This window comes from Anomaloglossus baeobatrachus, chromosome 2 (genome assembly GCF_048569485.1).
Source record: "Anomaloglossus baeobatrachus isolate aAnoBae1 chromosome 2, aAnoBae1.hap1, whole genome shotgun sequence".
Taxonomy (NCBI): Eukaryota; Metazoa; Chordata; class Amphibia; order Anura; family Aromobatidae; genus Anomaloglossus; species Anomaloglossus baeobatrachus.
In genome coordinates, this window is record NC_134354.1 from 438,236,758 (window position 1) to 438,259,615 (window position 22,858).

At 47.7% G+C, this 22,858-nt stretch overlaps 1 protein-coding gene across 1 annotated transcript in view; it reads right to left on the reverse strand.

Moving 5' to 3' along the window:
* LOC142291609 (transmembrane protease serine 11D-like) overlaps nt 1-22,858 on the reverse strand; it is a 392,225-nt gene that overhangs the window by 308,644 nt on the left and 60,723 nt on the right. The window contains exons 6-7 of the mRNA XM_075336261.1: nt 12,259-12,326; nt 11,987-12,135 (exon numbers count right to left, since the gene is read on the reverse strand). Coding sequence (XP_075192376.1) covers nt 11,987-12,135; nt 12,259-12,326 — 217 coding nt within the window. The remainder of the gene's footprint in view (nt 1-11,986; nt 12,136-12,258; nt 12,327-22,858) is intronic.

Here is a 22,858-nt window from a genome sequence, read left to right on the forward strand (position 1 = left end):
CCCGGACTACCTTCAGAGACTCCGTGGTCCCAGGGACTTCTTCTCTCCACTCCTCTGAACGGACTGTCCTGCTACCCGTAGTGCTCCGGCTACCGGGCACCTTGCCTTCGGTGAGGTGTTCAGCCCAGTGGATCCACCTCCTGGGTCTGCCCGTCCACCTGGCCCTAACAGTATCACATTAGATGTGTTGGCAATTGGGGTAATGATGTTTGGAGTTGATGTTAACTATGTAGTGTCGGCTGGCATTAAGCCCTGGTGTTAGTAATTGAGAGGTGTGTATCAGTTGTACAATTATATGTTTGTCTACTAGTCAAAATTACTGTTGTGCACAGTTAAAGGGAAGGTGTCGTCAAAAAAAATCAATAACAAAAAAATGTAAAATATTAATGTTTAAATGTTTTGTTTAAATATTATTTGTTTTTAATTGAGAAAAATAAAAAAAAAATATTTAAAAGTTTGATATTTTCCTCTCTTAAACACTAGGGGGAGCAGCTGCTGAAATCCTACTGTACAACTACTGTAGAACTAGCTCAGATTACAACTGCAGTACAAGTGGATGGAATCTGCCCTCCTGTGTGTGATGTCACCTCCCCCCTCCCTTTCTGGGTGTTTCCAAAAAGATAAAGGAAAATTAAGTTTAGGATCACAGTGCGAAGCCATTTTGTTGGTGACTGCAAAGTGATCCTAATCTCTAAAGTGTCACTAAAGGCCACGTCTCACTAAGCGACATCTCTAGTGACATCGCTGCTGAGTCACAGTTTTTGTGACGCAACAGCGATCTTGCTAGCGATGTCGCTGTGTGTGACATCCAGCAAAGACTTGGCCCCTACTGTGAGGTCGCCGGTCGTTGCTGAATATCCTGGACCCTTTTTTGGTCGTTGCTCTCCTGCTGTGAAGCACACATCGCTGTGTTTGACAGCGAGAGAGCAACGATCTGAATGTGCAGGGAGCAGGGAGCTGGCTTCTGTGGACGCTGTAACCAAGGTACACATCGGATAACCAAGCAAAGAGCTTTACTTGGTTACCCGATATTTACCTTGGTTACCAGCATCCGCAGCTTCTAGAAGCCGGCTCCCTGCTCCCTGCACACGTAGCCAAAGTACACATCGGTAACTATAAGCAAAGCGTTTTGCTTAGTAACCCGATGTGTACCATGGTTACGAAGCACAGCGTCGTTACACGGGTCGCTGGTGGCTGATCTCTGATCGCTGTGGAGATCTGCCTGTTTGACAGCTCACCAACTACCATGTAGCGACGCTCTAGCGATCCCTGCCAGGTCAGATCGCTGGTAGGATCGTTGTAGCGTCGATTAGTGTGACGGTACCTTAAGGACAGCTGGCATAGTGCCCCACTGTATCTTGCGCTGCACTGTATCCCGCGCCGCACTGTATCTTGCACCACACTGTATCTTGCGCTGCACTGTATCCCACACCGCACTGTATCCCACACTGCACTGTATCCCATGCCGCTCTGTATACCATGCCACACTGTATCCCGCACCACACTGTATCTTGCGCCGCACTATATCCCGCGCCACACTGTATCCTGCGCCGCACTGTATCTCGCGCCGCACTGTATCCTGCACTGCACTGTATCTTGCACTGCACTGAAACGCGACTTCAGAATAAGGAAGACCAAGATGACCAAAAGGGGAGGCGCCAGTCCCGGAGAACGGCGCCACCCATCTGACCGTTGTGCACCGGAGCGACCTTCTAGGTGAGTATTATAAAGTTTTTTTCATGTTATACCCAGTGGCCTGGACTCTTATATACAGTGCCTACAAGTAGTATTCAACCCCCTGCAGATTTAGCAGGTTTACACATTCGGAATTAACTTGGCATTGTGACATTTGGACTGTAGATCAGCCTGGAAGTGTGAAATGCACTGCAGCAAAAAAGAATGTTATTTCTTTTTTTATTTTTTTTTTAAATTGTGAAAAGTTTATTCAGAGGATCATTTATTATTCAACCCCTCAAACCACAAGAATTCTGTTTGGTTCCCCTAAAGTATTAAGAAGTATTTCAGGCACAAAGAACAATGAGCTTCACATGTTTGGATTAATTATCTCTTTTTCCAGCCTTTTCTGACTAATTAAGACCCTCCCCAAACTTGTGAACAGCACTCATACTTGGTCAACATGGGAAAGACAAAGGAGCATTCCAAGGCCATCAGAGACAAGATCGTGGAGGGTCACAAGGCTGGCAAGGGGTACAAAACCCTTTCCAAGGAGTTGGGCCTACCTGTCTCCACTGTTGGGAGCATCATCCGGAAGTGGAAGGCTTATGGAACTACTGATAGCCTTCCACGGCCTGGACAGCCTTTGAAAGTTTCCACCCGTGCCGAGGCCAGGCTTGTCCGAAGAGTCAAGGCTAACCCAAGGACAACAAGGAAGGAGCTCCGGGAAGATCTCATGGCAGTGGGGACATTGGTTTCAGTCAATACCATAAGTAACGTACTCCACTGCAATGGTCTCCGTTCCAGACGAGCCCGTAAGGTACCTTTACTTTCAAAGCGTCATGTCAAGGCTTGTCTACAGTTTGCTCATGATCACTTGGAGGACTCTGAGACAGACTGGTTCAAGGTTCTCTGGTCTGATGAGACCAAGATCGAGATCTTTGGTGCCAACCACACACGTGACGTTTGGAGACTGGATGGCACTGCATACGACCCCAAGAATACCATCCCTACAGTCAAGCATGGTGGTGGCAGCATCATGCTGTGGGGCTGTTTCTCAGCCAAGGGGCCAGCCATCTGGTCCGCATCCATGGGAAGATGGATAGCACGGCCTACCTGGAGATTTTGGCCAAGAACCTCCGCTCCTCCATCAAGGATCTTAAGATGGGTCGTCATTTCATCTTCCAACAAGACAACGACCCAAAGCACACAGCCAAGAAAACCAAGGCCTGGTTCAAGAGGGAAAAAATCAAGGTGTTGCAGTCGCCTAGTCAGTCTCCTGACCTTAACCCAATTGAAAACTTGTGGAAGGAGCTCAAGATTAAAGTCCACATGAGACACCCAAAGAACCTAGATAACTTGGAGAAGATCTGCATGGAGGAGTGGGCCAAGATAACTCCAGAGACCTGTGCCGGCCTGATCAGGTCTTATAAAAGACGATTATTAGCTGTAATTGCATACAAGGGTTATTCCACAAAATATTAAACCTAGGGATTGAATAATAATTGACCCACACTTTTATGTTGAAAATTTATTAAAATTTAACTGAGCAACATAACTTGTTGGTTTGTAAGATTTATGCATCTGTTAATAAATCCTGCTCTTGTTTGAAGTTTGCAGGCTCTAACTTATTTGCATCTTATCAAACCTTCTAAATCTGCAGGGGGTTGAATACTACTTGTAGGCACTGTATACCATGTTAAAATGCTTGTATATAAGAGCCCAGTGGTGGTGGCCGCAGCTTATAGGGCAAAAAACTGGTGACAGGTTCCCTTTAACTAGCCTGTTAGGGTTATGGCTTGTTCACTTTTGTCAATAGGAAAGGCCAGGTGATGCAGCATCATAAACCCAGCCTCCTCTGTTATGATTCAGGGACCGAGGAGGAAAAAAAATGCAGAAAGCCAAAAAGTAACCAGAGTGGCTGGAACCTTAATGGACTGAAGACCTAATCCTGACACACAACTAGAAGTAGCCGTGGGACAAGCCTACGATGACCTAGTAGTCTCGACACAGCCGGAGAACTAAATATTCTTACAGATAGAATTATAAGAAAAGCTAATCTGCCTCGGAGCAATCCCCAAAGATATAGATAGCCCCCCACATGTAAAGACTACGGTGATATAGGAAAACACAATACAAAGCTAGAAAAACAGGTTCAGCAAAGGTGAGAACCAAACTATCTTTATAGGAAAGGATAGGAAAGAGTACTCTCTGCAGCTGTAAAAACCCTAACAAATACCAGCACATCTGAAATGGAAAAATCCTGAGACCAAACGGCCTCTCCCCCACTATATCAGCACTCTGATGTTACTGGAATCCAAAAACACTAATATAGATGAGGGACTGAATTAATACCAAGCATGACAAAACACAATACATTGCAGAATCATGGAGCTGGGTATACAGACACTCCCAGCAGGGAATGACCCAATTGCACCAGGAACTCCACACAGGCAAAATAGGAATCAAGCATTAGTATCAAAGCAGAAAAAAACAACAAGAAAGGGGAAACAATAAGCAGAGGTACAAGACCAACTTATCTGAGAGGAGTTCTGGTAGAGAGCAGGGCTGGTTTCAGAATGTCCTTAACACACAGGCTATCCATTGAGCACCGACAAGTAACAGGAGAAAACTACTCAGCTATATAGCCCAGTGTGAGAGACCTGATTGCCAGTCCTCCACAGGTGTGTGGCTTTCATTCCACAAATCAACTGCACCGCCATCACTGACCACAAGAGGGAGCCCCAAACTGGAAAATGTATTCACAACACTCCTCTAATCTTGTGCTAAAAAACAGCAACTATGGGTTCTTCTAAGCAGCTGCCTAGCATTCTGGTAATGAAAATGGTGGAGACCCACAAACGTCATGTCTATTATTATTATTATTATTTATTATTATACCACCATTTATTCCATAGCACTTTACATGTGAAAAGGGACATATGTAGACAAGTACAATAATCATGAACAATACAAAACACAGACTGGTACAGGAGGAATGAGAACCGATATAAAGATCATTTTGTCTTCATTTTGACCATTGATATCCAAACTTTTGCATGCCACTGTATATGTTTTTCTATCTATATCTATGTAACGCATGCCTGGAACCACAGACTCAGACTGGCTTTCACAGACAGGCTAGAGGAAAGTCTCTCACAGAGCAGGACCTCAAGAACCCTGAAACCCCTTAAAGGGAACATGTCAAGTCCAATATTCAACTAGAACCACGAGCAGTGCATAGATAAAGGGATCTTTAGAAAAAGTATTTCTAAAGATATTTTATCCTATGCTAATGAGCACGGGGACTAATCCCAAGGGCGTTGCTTCCCTGACTAGTTGGCCCCAATACCATGTTAGCACGCCCCTGTGAACGTGCTAACATGCTAATGAACGTGCATCATCAGAGGATGATTTCACTCACCTCTCCACTGCTATTGCTGCCCGATGCTGGTTTTTGGCTCAGTGCACATGACCCTGGACTTTCATGCTGAGCTGAAATCCAGTGTTGGGCGGCGATGGCAGCAGAGAGGTTAATGAGATCATCCTCTGATGCTGCACATTCATTAGCATGACAGCACATCCACAGGGGCGTACTAACATGCTAATGGGGCTGACTAGCAAGGGAAGCAACGCCCTTGGGAATAGTGCCTGCGCTCATTAGCATACGATAGAAGATCTTTAGAAATACTTTTTTTAAAGATCCCTTTATCTATGCTACCAGATGCAGGGACAGTTAGGCAGGGAATGGCAATATGCACCCAGAACTGCGTATGGTTCTGTGTACATATTGGACCTGACAGATTTCTTTTAACCCCTATACAGGGATTTGGAATTACTGCAGGGCCCTAAAGATCGCTATCTATGGAAGGCTCCAGAGGAGAGTATTAGTCAGGCAGGGTGAAACTAGGAGATGCAGACCAGGGAAAAAATGGCAGACAAGGACGTAGTCAGAAAACCAGGCAGAGGTCAAATCCGGATCTGGCAGCGAGGTACAAAAACTGCAGACAGGAGAGTAGTCAGAGAACAGGCAGAGGTCAAAACACAAGGATCACTATTCAGACAAAGCGAGAACCAGAAAGCAGGAATACAAAACTATCTCTGGCAGTGATCAGCAGACAGGAGGGGGGAATTAGAAGGGTGTGGTGTCTTCCCATTGGCTGTAGCTGAATGGTGGTAACTTCAGCTGGAAGATGCACGCCACCTACAGTCAGCCAGTGGTACTGCAGGTCCCAGGGAAATGCATGCTTAGTAGATGAGCGGAGCCTGCGCCCACCAGAGTCACTGGCATCGATTCCTATCACCAGCAGAGTCCACGACGGGAATACGGCGTCACCTGGTGATCGAAGCAGAAGTCGCTGGAGTGGACTCTGGTGGGGATGTGATAATCTATCTCTAATCTTTAGATAATTCATTGGTGTCCAAAAATGCTAGAAAAACACAGATGAAAAATACTCCAAATAATAGCAATTTTGTCTCTACGTTTTTCCTGCTAAGAGATGCAGAAATGGTGTGGAAATTTCTGCATCCAAATAATCAACTTGTGCACATACCCATAGATTTCACAGTTGTTATTGACTGTAGTTTCTAAAAGTGTTGTGCAGGGAAGAGAATTTATTATTCAATTATTTTTCCACAGGATAGGTGATACTTTATAGATTGGTTAACATGCATCAGTAGTGAGTATGTTTGACTGATGCTCCACTCATTCTCTATGAGGCTGCCAGAAAAAGCAGCCCTATAGAGAATGAATTTGGGCACACAGACCTACACAGCAATCTAATGGGTATAAAAATGTCATGTCTTGCTTACTGATGGAGATCCCAGCAGTCAAACCTCATTAATCTATAGGTTATAATGTAACCTAGGGATAAGTAATAACTTATATTCAATGGACAACCCCTTTAAATATCAGGTGCATGAAACTGTCATGCTAGATATGGGGAAGTACCATGCGTACAGCAACAGGGAAGAAAAGCGAAACTCTGTGTCTAAGGAAGGGGAAGATGGTGACCTCTTGTAGGGGGTGGGCAGACCCCCTACAAAGGGAGCATAGTTAACCCGGAAATGTTGTTAATAAAAATGTTTTATTTGTATGTGTATTGTGGTAGGGCACCCCTAGTGGCCGGGTGGGACGGCTGTCACCACAGTGGGGAGGAGGAGCCGGCAGAAGCAAGGGGAGGAGAGAGCAAGGGTGGTGAAGGAAAGGAAAAGATCAGGAGAGCAGTTGTCTCAGGGACGGGAGCGGAGCAGCAGAGCCGGGGCAGAGTGTGGGAGCTGAAGAGCAGGAAAGCCGGAGAGAACAGGAGCGGGGCGGAACCTCATAGAGTGAAGCAGTCCGGTGTGGGTCCGGGCTGTGGGTAGCCAGAAGTGGGAGCCAGGCGAAGAGGAGTAGTCAGGCACATCCCCACTGGAGGGGACGCAAGGACAGGCTTTCCCCCAGCTAAAGAACGCGTATCACCACCTTTATTGCCCGTGTGGAGCTTTGTGACGAATAAAAGAATGTTTGTTTATTGCATCGAACCATGCCTGAAGAGTGTTTGTGCGCCGGACAACATCTGCACCACCACCACACTCTGCCCCACCATGACATCTCCTGTCCCCAAAGTGACGGCGGAGCCAGGGGTAAGCCTGATAGCAAGTGCCACGACTACAAGGCTGGAGGCGCCCCTGGCACCCCGTTACATGTGGCGTAGTCGGCAGGATGCGAATTCCATGCCTGGGACCCAAGAAGCCGGAGATCAAGTGGTGCCTAGAGCACAGGATCCGGATCATTGGAGAAGATTCCCAGTCCCATGGTGGGAAGAAGAAGCAGTGCCTGCAGCGTTGGACCGGGCACAAGATGGCGGCAAGATGGCCGTCGTCTGTGAATATGAAGAAAGCGCGCGAAAAGTTGGCGCCAAAAGAAGAGCCTGGGGCTGGCCGGTGCCGAAAAAGAAGTTCGGAGTACTCCGCCCAAAGAGGGGAGGTGCCGGTCCCAGGGCATGTACGAAGATATGCGAAGTGGGCGGTGTTACAAGAAGAAAAAAGTACCGCCGCGGAGGGGTCGATCTGAAGTGTGAGACTGGGGGTGGAGTATGCTCAAGAGCGGGAAAAGCAAGCCCGCCTCCATTTCCTCCAGCTTCTCCACCGACCCTGACGCCTTTACCTGAGACTCATTCTCCAAGCAAAATGGAAAATGCCGAGGGACTACCCCCTGCGCCTGGCCTGGAGAAGAGTTACCCGAAGCAGAGTGTGGCTACGCCTGCGGAGGGATTCCCTGCCCATCTGCCGGCTGTACCCGGAGGACCGGGAAGAGCCACGAAAGTGACTTGGGTGACCACATGGGACGCCCTGACCGGAGCGACTACCACAGAGGTCCGGGCGACCTATACCGCCCAACTACCGTCGGGGAGCCGGATGCTGGGAGCCCCATACCCCTGCCCGAAGGTACCCCCGCCAGCCGCGGTGGGATCTGCGACACCCGGTCGAGCTCTAGCTCCGGAGGAAATCTACGCCCGGACGCTGGAGAAAGACGAGTGGGGCTTCTACTGGGACCCAGTTCAGCCGTCAACACTACCAACCCGAAAGTCCCCGTCACCTGAGCCGGACCCAGTACAAGAGCGCTGCTCGCCGAGACCATCGCCCGGGAGATGATGGCGGGTCCCGGGGGCGAGGAGTTTGAGCACCAGTACACCACCGGAGTGGTGGTGAAATTCAACCAAAAAGAGGGGTATGGCTTCATCCGGGACGGCGAGACCGGGGACGACTACTTCTACAACCGGGTCAATCTAGACACGGAAGGCCTCCCCCGGCGACTGCATACCCTGTACCAAGGAGAGAAGGTACGGTTCCTGAGGGAAGTGGGTTGCCGGGGCCTGTTTGCGGTCGGGGTAACCCGAATGCCCACCGCACAAGAAGCTGCTCGGTGGCAACAAGAAGTGGAATGGGAGGAATATCAGAGCCAACGAGCACAGCGACGACCGGTATTGGCCGAGACCTCTCACCCGCAACGTACCTTGGCTGTAGCTCCGGCAGTCATGCCTGGGCAGAGTACCGATCCGGAGAAGGGAACCCCGCCGGTGCTGACGATCAACCAGAACATCACTACTCACCCGGTCATTGTTATGGGCAGCCCGCCGTCGTCCCGAGCAGCGACCCCATCACCCCCATCGGGGATTGAGGAGCCAAAGCCGGAGGCTGAAACCGCGGAGCAGCCCGTCAGCTACGAGCCTTTCCGGAGGCTGCGCCGGTTGCCCGGGCAGTCTTTGTCCGAGTACGTACAAGCCCAGAGAGCTGAATGGCAACGGGCCTACCATCCGGAATAATCACCAAGGCCGGAAGATGGTGGGCTTGTTTTTTTGTTTGAAGACCGGTATTGTTTTAGACCGGCAGAAGTTTCATTGTTGATCATCGTTCCAGCTGTCCAGCCCGGAGAGAGAGCCTGCTGCTGGACTGAGCCAGGGGCTCCTCCGCGTCGCTGAGAAGAAGAAGTTTTATTTGCGTTCCTGCCGTTTAAAAACCAAGACCGGGAGTGCTGCTAAGCCTCCGGGCACAACCAAGACCGGGAGTGCTGCTAAGCCTCCGGGCACAACCAAGACCGGGAGCTTCCAGAAGGAACTCCGGGCACTCTCCTGTGGACAGGTTCGCAGTTTCATTGGACATGTTTTGCCTAAGTTTTAAAAATGTGATTTTTAGATGGGAGCCTTGCCGGGAGGCTCGGGTTTTAAGAGGGGAGGTATGTAGGGGGTGGGCAGACCCCCTACAAAGGGAGCATAGTTAACCCGGAAATGTTGTTAATAAAAATGTTTTATTTGTATGTGTATTGTGGTAGGGCACCCCTAGTGGCCGGGTGGGACGGCTGTCACCACAGTGGGGAGGAGGAGCCGGCAGAAGCAAGGGGAGGAGAGAGCAAGGGTGGTGAAGGAAAGGAAAAGATCAGGAGGGCAGTTGTCTCGGGGACGGGAGCGGAGCAGAAGAGCCGGGGCAGAGTGTAGGAGCTGAAGAGCAGGAAAGCCGGAGAGAACAGGAGCAGGGCTGAACCTCATAGAGTGAAGCAGTCCGGTGTGGGTCCGGGCTGTGGGTAGCCAGAAGTGGGAGCCGGGTGAAGAGGAGTAGTCAGGCACATCCCCACTGGAGGGGACGCAAGGACAGGCTTTCCCCCAGCTAAAGAACGCGTATCACCACCTTTATTGCCCGTGTGGAGCTTTGTGACGAATAAAAGAATGTTTGTTTATTGCATCGAACCATGCCTGAAGAGTGTTTGTGCGCCGGACAACATCTGCACCACCACCACATTCTGCCCCACCATGACATCTCCTGTCCCCAAAGTGACGGCGGAGCCAGGGGTAAGCCTGATAGCAAGTGCCATGACTACAAGGCTGGAGGCGCCCCTGGCACCCCGTTACACTCTGACCAAACCTTCCGCTGGCTCTTGGCTCCCCTGACCACTCTACATAGGTTCCACACTTATGCACCTAGCAGGATATCTGACCCTAGAACTGGGCCCTAGGCAGGAAACGGATGGGATGAGCGCTTAGTCAACCCCACTAAGCTCTAAAGAAGACACAGGGAGCACACATAGCGGAATGCACATAAACAACTTATCTCCACTATGACTCAGGGAGAGCTCGAGTAACGAACTACAAAGTTTCTTAAGATGGATAAAAGCCAACTGCTTGCATCCAAGGCCTGTGTAGGTTTCTAAGGGGTGCTTCACACACAGCGAGCTCGCTGCCGACATCGCTGCTGAGTCACGCTTTTTGTGACGCAGCAGTGACCTCATTAGCGATCTCGCTGTGTGTGACACTGAGCAGCGATCTGGCTCCTGCTGCGAGATCGCTGCTCGTTACACACAGCCCTGGTTCGTTTTCTTCAAAGGCGCTCTCCCACTGTGACACACAGATCGCTGTGTGTGACAGCGAGAGAGCGACAAATGAAGCGAGCAGGGAGCAGGAGCCGGCGTCTGGCAGCTGCGGTAAGCTGTAACCAAGATAAACATCGGGTAACCAAGGTTGTTACCCGATATTTACCTTAGTTACCAGCCTCCGCAGCTCTCACGCTGCCTGTGCTGCCGGCTCCGGCTCTCTGCACATGTAGCTGCTGTACACATCGGGTTAATTAACCCGATGTGTACTGTAGCTAGGAGAGCAAGGAGCCAGCGCTAAGCAGTGTGCGTGGCTCCCTGCTCTCTGCAGGGTTAATTAACCTCTCTGGGTTAATTAACCCGATGTGTACTGTAGCTAGGAGAGCAAGAGCCAGCGCTAAGCTAAGCGGTGTGCGCTGGTAACTAATGTAAACATCGGGTAACCATACCCGATGTTTACCTTAGTTACCAGTGTCCGCAGCTTCCAGACGCCGGCTCCGTGCAAGCGCAGCGTCGCTTGCACGTCGCTGCTGGCTGGGGGCTGGTCACTGGTCGCTGGTGAGATCTGCCTGTTTGACAGCTCACCAGCGACCATGTAGCGATGCAGCAGGGATCCTGACCAGGTCAGATCGCTGGTCGGATCGCTGCTGCATCGCTAAAGTGTGAAGGTACCCTAAGTCTATCACCAGGAAAGAGCAAGAGGAAATCAGAGTACTTAAAGACACAAAGGAAGTGCTGATGATTAACAGCTGAAAGATGAGGAAATCTGCAGAGTCCTAAAAAGAAGGAAAAGGGGAAAGTCAGGGAGCAGCTTGTGTAGCCAAACACTACGACCTTCTACAGCGGGACACAACAAGACTGTCTGTCAAGCGTGACACACCCGTGGCAGAAACCACTGCCATTAGTAGATAGTATTTCCATACAGGTGTGTAGCTACTCGGCTCCAATGTTTAGATAGGAGATTTATGTCAAAGTAACAACCTCATGAAAGCCAGGATTCAAGGTATCCCAGCAATACATAGCCCAGGGCATCACACTGCCTCTGCTGGGTTGCTTTTTTCCCCGGTGTGTTATGGTGCCTTCTCTTCCGCAGGTAATATTCCTAAGGAAGATTCATCTGACCAGGCCACCTTCTTTCATTCCTCGGTGGTCTTGTTCTGATTGTCACATGCTCATTACAGGTTATTTTGGCGGAGGACTGGGTTCAGCTGACCACTTCTTATATCTGCATTTTAGTACCAGCCCACAAGACCTGTCATTTTGTAGATATTTTGGCCCAGTTGTCTAGCCATCACAATTTAGCCCTCAGATCTTTTTCCTTGCTGCATCCAACACATTAGAAGAACATGTCCCATTGTACTGATATACACAATGTAACGTACGTCACTTAGCAGCATACGTCTCACAGTGATCTTGGTGAGAGTTTATTATACTTCTTATTCATATTTTATTAAATTGGGTTGTTACCTCCTACTGTGATGCTGTCCACTTTTATCGATATATTGGCATAAGTGTAATTTCTTAAAATCTGCAACACATTGTCAGCTTTAATCCCACTTATTGTAGCATTATCATTGCAAAACAGCATTTGGAAATTTGCCGTGGTGGGGTTAGGTCTGAAACAACAAACATAACATATGTCACTAGGCAGCCGTCCACCCACCAGTATTCACCACTAACTGCTAACATGCCCGTCTTATCGTGCATGCAGCGAGGATGGCGTATAATGGGATCTTTACCTTAGCATGAAAACTGATGAATTTCCGTAGCTCATTGTCAACAGACTATTATTTAACAAGGTATTGATCTGAAAAAAGAAATATAAATAGAATAAAACAATGAATACAAGTGGAATGCATTTAACCCCTTCATGACCTTGGACGGATCTATCTGTCATGGAGCGTGTCACGTTAAGCCCCGCCCCCTGCCACGGGCAGGCGGCAGTCGGCACACATATCAGCTGTTTTCAACAGCTGACATGTGTGCCTGCATGTTGCGAGTGGAATCGCTTCCACTCGCAACATTTAACCGCTTAAATCTCGCTGCCAAAGTCTGGCAGCGAGATCTATATGCACACGGCCATGTTTTGTACTTACCGCCGCCCCCACCGGAAGTCACGTGCGTGAGCACGTGACTTTCGGTGGTTGCCATGGTAGCACAGGGTCATGTGATGACACCTGCAACTATGACGTTTCACTTTCGTTTTCACTCGGCCCGGAGGCCAGTGAAACAGGAAGTGACCGTATCTGCTGTTTACAGCTGTGTAGCTGTGATCAGCAGATAGATCAGAGCGATCGGATTGCTGATCCCTATAGCCCCCTAGGGGGACTAGTAAAATAAAAAAAATAAAAAGTAAAAAAAAAGTTTTAAAAAATAAAAAAAAAACAAAAACCTAAAAGTTCAAATCACCCTCACCCCCCTTTCACCCCATTGAAAATTAAAGGGTTACAAAATAAATAAATATACACATATTTGGTATCGCCGGGTTAAAAAATGTCCGATCTATCAAAATATAAAATCAATTAATCTGATTAGTAAATGGCGTAGTGGCAAAAAAATTCCAAACGCCAAAATTACGATTTTTGGTCGCCGCATGTTTTACGCAAAATGCAATAACAGGCAATCAAAATGTAGCATCTGTGCAAAAATGGTACCATTAAAAATGTCAGCTCGAGATGCAAAAAATAAGCCATCACTGAGCCATAGATCCCGAAAAATGAGAACTCTATGGGTTTCGGAAAATGGTGCAAAACGTGCGCCACTTTTATTGGACACTGTTGTGAATTTTTTTTAACCCCTTAGATACAAGTAAACCTATACATGTTTGGTGTCTACAAACTCGCACCGACCTGAGGCATCACATAGATACATCAGTTTTACCATTTAGTGAACACGGTGAATAATACATCCCAAAAACTATTGTGCGATCACACTTTTTTTGCAGTTTTTCCACACTTGGAATTTTTTTGCTGTTTTCCAGTACACTATATGGTAAAACCTATGGTTTCATTTAAAAGTACAACTTGTCCCACAAAAAACAAGCCCTCATATGGCAAGATTGACAGAAAAATAAAAAAGTTACGGCTCTCGGAAGAAAAGGAGCAAAAAACAAAAACGCAAAAACGGAAAGTGCCCGGGGGCTGAAGGGGTTAAATGTAATAATTTGGCTGCATTGTTTGCCAGAGTCCAGCCATTGCAGATATCATTCAAAGTACATTTTTCTGTATTATCCCGCTAAAAGCTGAATAGAATTATCAGAACTAGAATTGAGATTTGGTACAGCTCTGTAATTACCCTGACCTCGCATGGATTTATGCACCTGCCCGGATCACATAGCCAGATACATTTCCACAGACAGGTCTTTTTGTTCTGCCTTGAAAGCTCAAGACAGGGAACATTGCAATCCTGTATTAATTTCCAGCAATCTGCACAAAAGATGCATTTTCCTTTCCATATTCAGCAGTTTTCCAGACTCAAACATGCATTAAACCAAAGTAAATACAGTCTACATTTGTCTTACATTTATGATTCAATAATTTTTACAAGGTTTTCAAAGTTTGTAAATAAAACAGTTATAACAAAAACAAAATAAAACACATTGTCTAGCATTGAATCATGCTATATTAAGCACAAATAATATTGTCATATACCGTACAATAAAAAAAAACAAATAATAAAATATTAAAAATAGTAAAAACTATCACAGACAGTTGGATTAATGCGGGCGTCACACGGTATGATCTATCGTGCGATTGCATGAGCGATCGTACCCGCCCCCGTCGTTTGTGCGTCACGGGCAATTAGTTGCCCGTGACGCACAAAGTCGTTAAACCGCCGTCACACGTACTTACCTACTGAGCGACCTCACTGTGGGCGGCGAACATCCACTTCCTGAAGGGGGAGGGACGTTCGGCGTCACAGCGACGTCACACAGCGGCCGGCCAATAGAAGTGGAGGGGCGGAGATGAGCAGGACGTAAACATCCCGCCCACCTCCTTCCTTCCGCATTGCCGGCAGGAGCCGCGGGACGCAGGTAAGCTGTGTTCATCATTCCCGGGGTGTCACACGGAGCGATGTGTGCTGCCCCGGGTATGATGAACAACCGACGCCATTAAAAATAAACAATTTTTTAAAAATAAGCGACGAGTACACGACTCACGATTTCTGAGCGATGCTGCGTTGCTCGGAGGTGTCACACGAAACGACGTCGCAAGCGATGCCGGATGTGCGTCACGAAAACCGTGACCCCGACGATGCATATTTTCAAATATGTCAGGAGATGGATATAGTCCAACTAATTGTATAAGTATCATGTTGTATTACTTTTAATACAGAATTAGAACGAGGTTAGATTTAACATTTTATGTGTAGTTGTTAATAAAGTTAGGGGTACTTTGCACACTACGACATCGCAAGCCGATGCTGCGATGACGAGCGCGATAGTCCCCGCCCCCGTCGCAGCTGCGATATCATTGTGATAGCTGCTGTAGCGAATATTATCGCTACGGCAGCTTCACATGCACTCACCTGCCGTGCGACGTCGCTGTGGCCAGCAAACCGCCTCCTTATTAAGGGGGCGGGTCGTGCGGCGTCACTGCGATGTCACACGGCAGGCGGCCAATAGGAGCAGAGGGGCGGAGATGAGCGGGACGTAAACATCCCGCCCACCTCCTTCCTTCCGCATAGCCGACGGGAGCCGCGGTGACGCAGGTAGGCGATGTTGCTCGCTCCTGCGACTTCACACACAGCGATGTGTGCTGCCGCATGAGCGAGGGGCAACATCGGACCATCGCGTCAGCATAATTATGGAATTCGCCGACGCTACACCGATGACACGATTACGACGCTTTTGAGCTCGTTAATGCTATCATCTAGAATTTACACACTATGATGTCGAGAGCAACGCCGACATGTGCGTCACTTTCGACATAACCCTGCGATGGCATAGTGTGCAAAGTGCCCCTTAGTCCATGGGTCCCATTTTTTATGAAATCTGTTCCAAGAGTTATTAATCAGAGCATGCTTCTCTTCGTAGAACCTATGAAGGGATATTTTTCCTATTATATGGTAAATATCTGGAATTTTATCGGATTTCCAATGTGCCGTCAGTTCAATTTTGGTAACTAGAAGCAGGGCCGTATTTACCTTTAGGCACCGGAGGTCTGGGGCATGGGGCGGCGGCGCCAGGGGCAAGAGTTAAAAAAAATAAAAGAAATGTTTTTTTTAATTTCCCTCCCCTCCCCAGACTCATTACTAAAACCGGAGTCTTTGCGGGGGGGGGGGGGGTTGTTTATTAGTTGGTGGTCGTGGAATGAATTTGTATTAGCGTCTTTAAGACGCTAATACAAATCATCCTCCGTACTAGTTCCTTCTTGCGCGCCGGCACTTGCGGGGTCAGGAGCTGCAATCAGGTCCCTGGCCTGGCGCGCTGACTGATGACGTCACGGGCAGCACAATGAGTTTACCTCACTGCTGCCGGCGTCTCTGCAGACTGGAGAGGAGAGTAGAAGTCACCGGTGTTGGTAAGCGCTGTAGAGCCAAAGATAGAGGCGGTAGCCGGCGGGGTGTAATCTTTATGGGGCAGGGGCAGCAGCATATGGAGCGCTCTATATAGGAAAAAAGGGGGTGCATGGAGGGGGATCTCTATGGGACAGGGGCAGCAGCATAGGGAGCGCTCTATATAGGAAAAGAGGGTGCATGGAGGGTGATCTCTATGGAACAGGGGCAGCAGCATAGGGAGCGCTCTATATAGGAAAAAGGGGTGCATGGAGGGGGACCTCTATGGGGCAAGGGCAGCAGCATAGGGAGCGCTCTGTATCGGAAAAGGGGGTGCATGGAGGGGGATCTCTATGGGACAAGAGCAGCATCATAGGGAGCGCTCTATATAGGAAAAAAGGGGTGCATGGAGGGGGATCTCTATGGGACAGCGGCAGCAGCATAAGGAGCGCTCTATATCGGAAAAGGAGGTGCATGGAGGGGGATCTCTATGGGACAAGAGCAGCAGCATAGGGAGCGCTCTATATAGGAAAAAAGGGGGTGCATGGAGGGGGATCTCTATGGGACAGGGACAGCAGCATAAGGAGCGCTCTATATAGGAAAAGGGGGTGCATGGAGAGGGATCTCTATGGGACAGGGGCAGCAGCATGGGGAGCGCTCTATATAGGAAAAGAGGGTGCATGGAGGGGGATCTCTATGGGACAGGGGCAACAGCATAGGGAGCGCTCTATATAGGAAAAGGGGGTGCATGGAGGGGGATCTCTATGGGGCAGGGGCAGCAGCATAGGGAGCGCTCTATATAGGAAAAGGGGGTGCATGGAGGGGGATCTCTATGGAACAGGGGCAGCAGCATAGAGAGCGCTCTATATAGGAAAAGGGGGTGCATGGAGGGCGATCTCTATGGGGCAGCAGCATAGGGAGCGCTCTATATAGGAAAAGGGGGTGCACGGAGGGGGATCTCTATAAGGCAGGGGCAGCAGCATAGGGAACGCTCTATATCGGAAAAGGGGTGCATGGAGGTGGATCTCTCTTGGGACAGGGGCAGCAGCATAGGGAGCGCTCTATATCGGAAAAGGGGGTGCATGGAGGAGGATCTCTATGGGATAGGGGCAGCAGCATAGGGAGCGCTCTATATAGGAAAAGTGGGTGCATGGAGGGGGATCTCTATGGGGCAAGGGCAGCAGCATAGGGAGCGCTCTATATCGGAAAAGGGGGGTGCATGGAGGGGGATCTCTATGGGACAAGAGCAGCAGCATACACCTGGTGTGATTTCTGTATGAGCTGTATACACCTGGAATGATTTCTGTATGAGCTGTATGCACATGGTATGATTTCTGTATGAGCTGTATACACCTGGTATGATTTCTGTTTGGGCTCTATACACCTGGTGTGATTTTTTTTTTACGAGCTGTATTCATCTGGTATGATTTCTGTATGGGCTGTATACACCTGGTATGATTTCTGTATAGGCTGTATATACCTGGTGTGATTTCTGTATGGGCTGTATACACCTGGTATGGTTTTTCTATGGGTGACGTTACCTATTATGAAGGTTTGTGCAGGGTGATCGGCATTTTGTGGGTGACAGATTTCCTTTTAATCGTAAAAATGTCACTATAAGAACAAATATTTTGCTCTTGCATCGGGTGATTGAGGTAGAAACGCACCTTAAAGAGTGACTTAATGTTTTAAATTATTTTATATGTTTTAGGGTAATTAATTTTGAGCAGATCTGAGAGGAACCCGATCCCGAGTCCCCCACCAATTGCTCCAAAGACCTATTAGAAAAGTGCAGGAGACAGACAGCATAGATTCAGTAGAAAGTCAGTGTCCTGTCTCCTGAGCCGTGCACTTCACCTATGGGGGTCTCAGGACACATTAATTCACGAGTCAGCTAAGAATTAATGGACCTATTTGATGATGCTTCTTTTAAAAATCCTAGAGCATGGTGCATGCTGGGATACTCGAAACAAGCGTTATCATGGTGCAGAGGCTGCAGTCACTGCCGCAGCCTCTTCCCTTTCCTGAAATTAACGCTTGTTTCAGGGGCTGGGCTAGTCTCCATGCACTGTGCGATGACAGAACACGCTCTATTGCTGGCTCAGATCAGCAATAATGAGCCGGTACCAATGTCACAATACCTGGCTTGCGGAGACCAGTGACATCGCCTGGTCTTTGTACGCCGGATAGTCTGACACTGCTCTGCTGCCAGCTCATTACTGCTAATCTGAGCCAGCATCAGAGCGTGTTCTGTCACTGTGCACATTGGACAGAGCACATCTTGAAGGGACTAGCCCAGCCCCTCAAATGACCATCACTGATGGTGCTTCATTTCAGGGAGGGGTCAGAAGCTGCGGCAGTGACTGCAGCCTCAGCCCCTTATGACATCTTGTTTTAGTATCCCAGCATGCGCCATGCACTGGGATTCTCAAACGAAGCGTTATCAAAAAGGAAGAAGGGGAAAAAAAGAGAGAATAACAGTTAGATGGTGTAGTTAGGGAAGGATAGGAAATAATTAATGCAAGTATATTAAAAAAAATGTACATTTTGGCACTAAATAGATAGGGATTTAGAATGAAAATTACTTTGCCTTCAGACCTAACCTTTAAGTTACTCTTTAAATGTTTACTAGTGCGGCTACCAGCAACTAATCAGTACTGTGGTACCTGTATGGTCCATAGTTTGATGATAGCTCGTAACAATAATTTCAATCATCTCCTTACCATTGTTAAGGTATACAAGTTTATATGATAGGGGCTAACCTGACATTGAAAGTGATCACTGTATATTGTTGGTGATGTGTCATGTATTGACGGTTGTTCTCAGGCTGTATTTCTGTACTGACAATTGTTCTGGTGATGCAGTCATGTTCTGACAGTGGTTCTGCGGCTGTATTTCTGTACTGATGATTGTTCTGGTGATGTAGGCGTGTACTGACTGTTGTTCTTGTGATGTAGTTATGTAGTGATGATAGACTTGGTATTGTACTTGCGTACTGATGGTGGTTGTGGTGAATTATCAATTTAAATGTTGTAATCTTAAATTTATTAGACATGATACGTGACGATTATACAGCTGTATCAGCCCGGCACAATGAACATACAGTGCCTTGCGAAAGTATTCGGCCCCCTTGAATTTTTCAACCTTTTCTCACATTTCAGGCTTCAAAAATAAAGATAAAAATAATGTTATGGGGAAGAATCAACAATAAGAGGGACACAATTGTGAAGTTGAACGAAATTTATTGCTTATTTTAAACTTTTGTAAAAAATAAGAAACTGAAACTTCGGGCGTGCAATATTATTCGGCTCCTTTAAGTTAATACTTTGTAGCGCCACCTTTTGCTGTGATTACAGCTGCAAGTTGCTTGGGGTATGTCTCTATCAGTTTTGCACATCGAGAGACTGAAATTCTTGCCCATTCTTCTTTTGCAAACAGCTCGAGCTGAGTGAGGTTGGATGGAGAGTGTTTGTGAACAGCAGTTTTCAGCTCTTTTCACAGATTCTCGATTGGAATCAGGTCTGGACTTTGACTTGGCCATTCTAACACCTGGATACGTTTATTTGTGAACCATTCCATTGTAGATTTTGCTTTATCTTTTGGATCATTGTCTTGGTGAAACACAAATCTCCATCCCAGTTTCAGGTGTTTTGCAGACTCCAACAGGTTTTCTTCAAGAATGGTCCTGTATTTGGCTCCATCCATCTTCCCATCAATTTTAACCATCTTCCCTGTCCCTGCTGAAGTAAAGCAGGCCCAAACCATGATGCTGCCACCACTATGTTTGACAGTGGGGATGGTGTGATCAGAGTGATGAGCTGTGTTGCTTTTACGCTAAACATATCGTTTGGCATTGTGCTCAAAAAGTTCGATTTTGGTTTCATCTGACCAAAGCACCTTCTTCCACATGTTTGGTGTGTCTCCCAGGTGGCTTGTGGCAAACTTTAAACTACACTTTTTATGCATATATTTGAGAAATGGCTTTCTCCTTGCCACTCTTCCTTAAAGGCCAGATTTGTGTAGTGTACGACTGATTGTTGTTCTATTGACAGACTCTCCCACCTCAGCTGTAGATCTCTGCAGTTCATCCAGAGTGATCATGGGCCTCTTGGCTGCATCTCTGATCAGTCTTCTCCTTGTTTGAGATGAAAGTTTGGATGGACGGCCGGGTCTTGGTAGACTTGCAGTGGTATGATACTCCTTCCATTTCAATATGATCGCTTGCACAGTGCTCCTTGGGATGTGTAAAGTTGTGGAAATCCTTTGGTAACCAAATCCGGCTTTAAACTTCTCCACAACAGTATTACAGACCTGCCTGTTGTGTTCCATAAGCTGGTGTCACACTAAGCGACAGCGACAACGACGTCGCTGTTACGTCACCATTTTCGGTGACGTAACAGCGACCTTGTAAGTCGCTGTTATGATCGCTGCTTAGCTGTCAAACAGCAGAAGCAGCGATCATAACGTCGCTGTGCTACATGTGCAGAGAGCAGGGAGCCGCGCTTAGTGCTGGCTCCTTGCTCTCCTAGGTACAGTACACATCGGGTTAATTAACCCGATGTGTGCTGCAGCTACATGTCACAGTGCAGAGAGCAAGGAGCCGCGCGCACTGCTTAGCGCTGGCTCCTTGCTCTCCTTGCTACAGAATACATCGGGTTAATTACCCGATGCATACTGCAGCCACATGTCACAGTGCAGGAGCCGGCGCTGGCAGCAAGAGCGGAGGCTGGTAACCAGCGTAAACATCGGGTAACTAGGGAAAGGTCTTCCCTTGGTTACCCGATGTTTACGCTGGTTACAGCTTACCGCAGCTGCCAGTGCCGGCTCCTGATCGCTTCATTTCGTCGCTCTCTCGCTGTCACACACAGCGATGTGTGTGTCACAGCGGGAGAGTGACGACCAAAAAATGAAGCTGGACATTCAGCAACGACCGGCGACCTCACAGCAGGGGCCAGGTCGTTGCTGGATGTCACACACAGCGACAGCGACGGGACGTCGCTGCAACGTCAGAGAAAATGGTGACGTAGCAGCGACGTCGTTGTCGTCGTCGTTATGTGTGACACCAGCTTTAGTCTTTATGATGCTCTCTGTGCTTAAAAAAGAACACTGAGACTTTCACAGAGCAGGTGCATTTATACGGAGACTTGATTACACACAGGTGGATTATATTCATCATCATCAGTCATTTAGAATAACATTGGATCATTCAGAGTTCCTCAATGAACTTCTGGAGTGAGTTTGCTTCACTGAAAGTAAAGGGGCTGAATAATATTGAACGCCCCAATTTTCAGTTTATTATTTTTTACAAAAGTTTAAAAGAAGCAATAAGTTTCGTTCAACTTCACAATTCTGTCCCACTTGTTGATTCTTCACCATAGAATTTAAATTTTTTTATCTTTATGTTTGAAGCCTGAATTGTGGGAAAAGGTTGAAAAATTCAAGGGGGCCGAATACTTTCGCAAGGCACTGTATGTTCATTGTGCCGGGCTGATAATACAGCCATCTGAGTTATGCCACATTTCTCAGCTTTAAAACTGTTTAACTAATGCCTTGATACATATAGACAGCTGTCTGATCATTCGGACGGCAGCTATCTTGCCAGACCCTCACTTACGCTGTGGTCACATCAGCATATGGCATCCTATGCGAAAATATCGGATGCGATCTGCTAATGTCCCTCGGCTCATGCTCTGCTGCAATCTTGCGATCAGACCCAGCTGCGGAGGAGAGGGAGAGAATGATCTTTCTATCTCCTACATTGTCAGGTGATGCGTATATCGCACTGCACTTGGATGTCCAATGTTTCACTTGCACTCATAGACTTATATGGATGCAAGTGATCTCAGACTCGCAGACAATCACAACATGCTGTGGTTGTTTTCCTGAGTCCGATTATGGCTAAGGAAAATCTTGTAGATCCGAGCTGCATTATTGTCTTACCATGGGGCCAAGTGCAAGGCGAGATTATCTCCCATTGCACTTGTGCGAGTCATACACCAGTGAGAACGTTCCCTTATACAGGATTGCTCACTTTGCCGAGCACTCCTGTGTTCTCTATAAGAAAGCCGCTGCCAGACATCTCTGGAGGCTTATCATTTAGAGAATATAAGGATCTTCAGTCCTAAATCTGACATGCTGGATCCTTATCTCCCCAAACATCATCAGTCAGACCCGCAACACACATCCGTGTAATTTGTACGTGTGCGGTACGTATTTGCACGTACCGGAGACACGTACACACGGAGACCCATGTTATTCAATGGTAGATGGCACATGTACGTAAAATCAGACGGAACGTGTGTCCGTGTCGTAAGTACGTGTGTGCGCTTTTCTACACGGACGACATGTCCGTTTTTGGCTGGCAGCACGCAGGCACGGACCCGCTTTAGTCTATGGGTCCATGCCTGCACGGACCGCACACGGAGTATGTCCGTGTTCAGCACGTATCGTCCGTGTCCGTTTTTCATCACAAAATTTGAAACACTTGTTTCCAATCTATCAGGTCAATTGAAAGCAAACAACAACACCAGGATCTCATGATGAATGATTACATTCGTTAATTGGGTAAGAATGCGGGCCTTTAAAAACGGACGGCACACGGATAGCACACGTACGTGTTTGATGTCAATACGGACATTACACACGCACACACGGCTCGCATACGCCATCACACGGATGCCATATGTACCGGAGAAACGCCCCAAAAATACGGAACACGGACCCGAAAAACGGACCGTGTCATACGGACTTTTTTTTGCGGAAGTTTGTTTTAGGCCTCAGAGGCAGCCATACACATTAGACTATGGGCCAAATCTGTTGATATTGGTGGATTCTGACAACTTT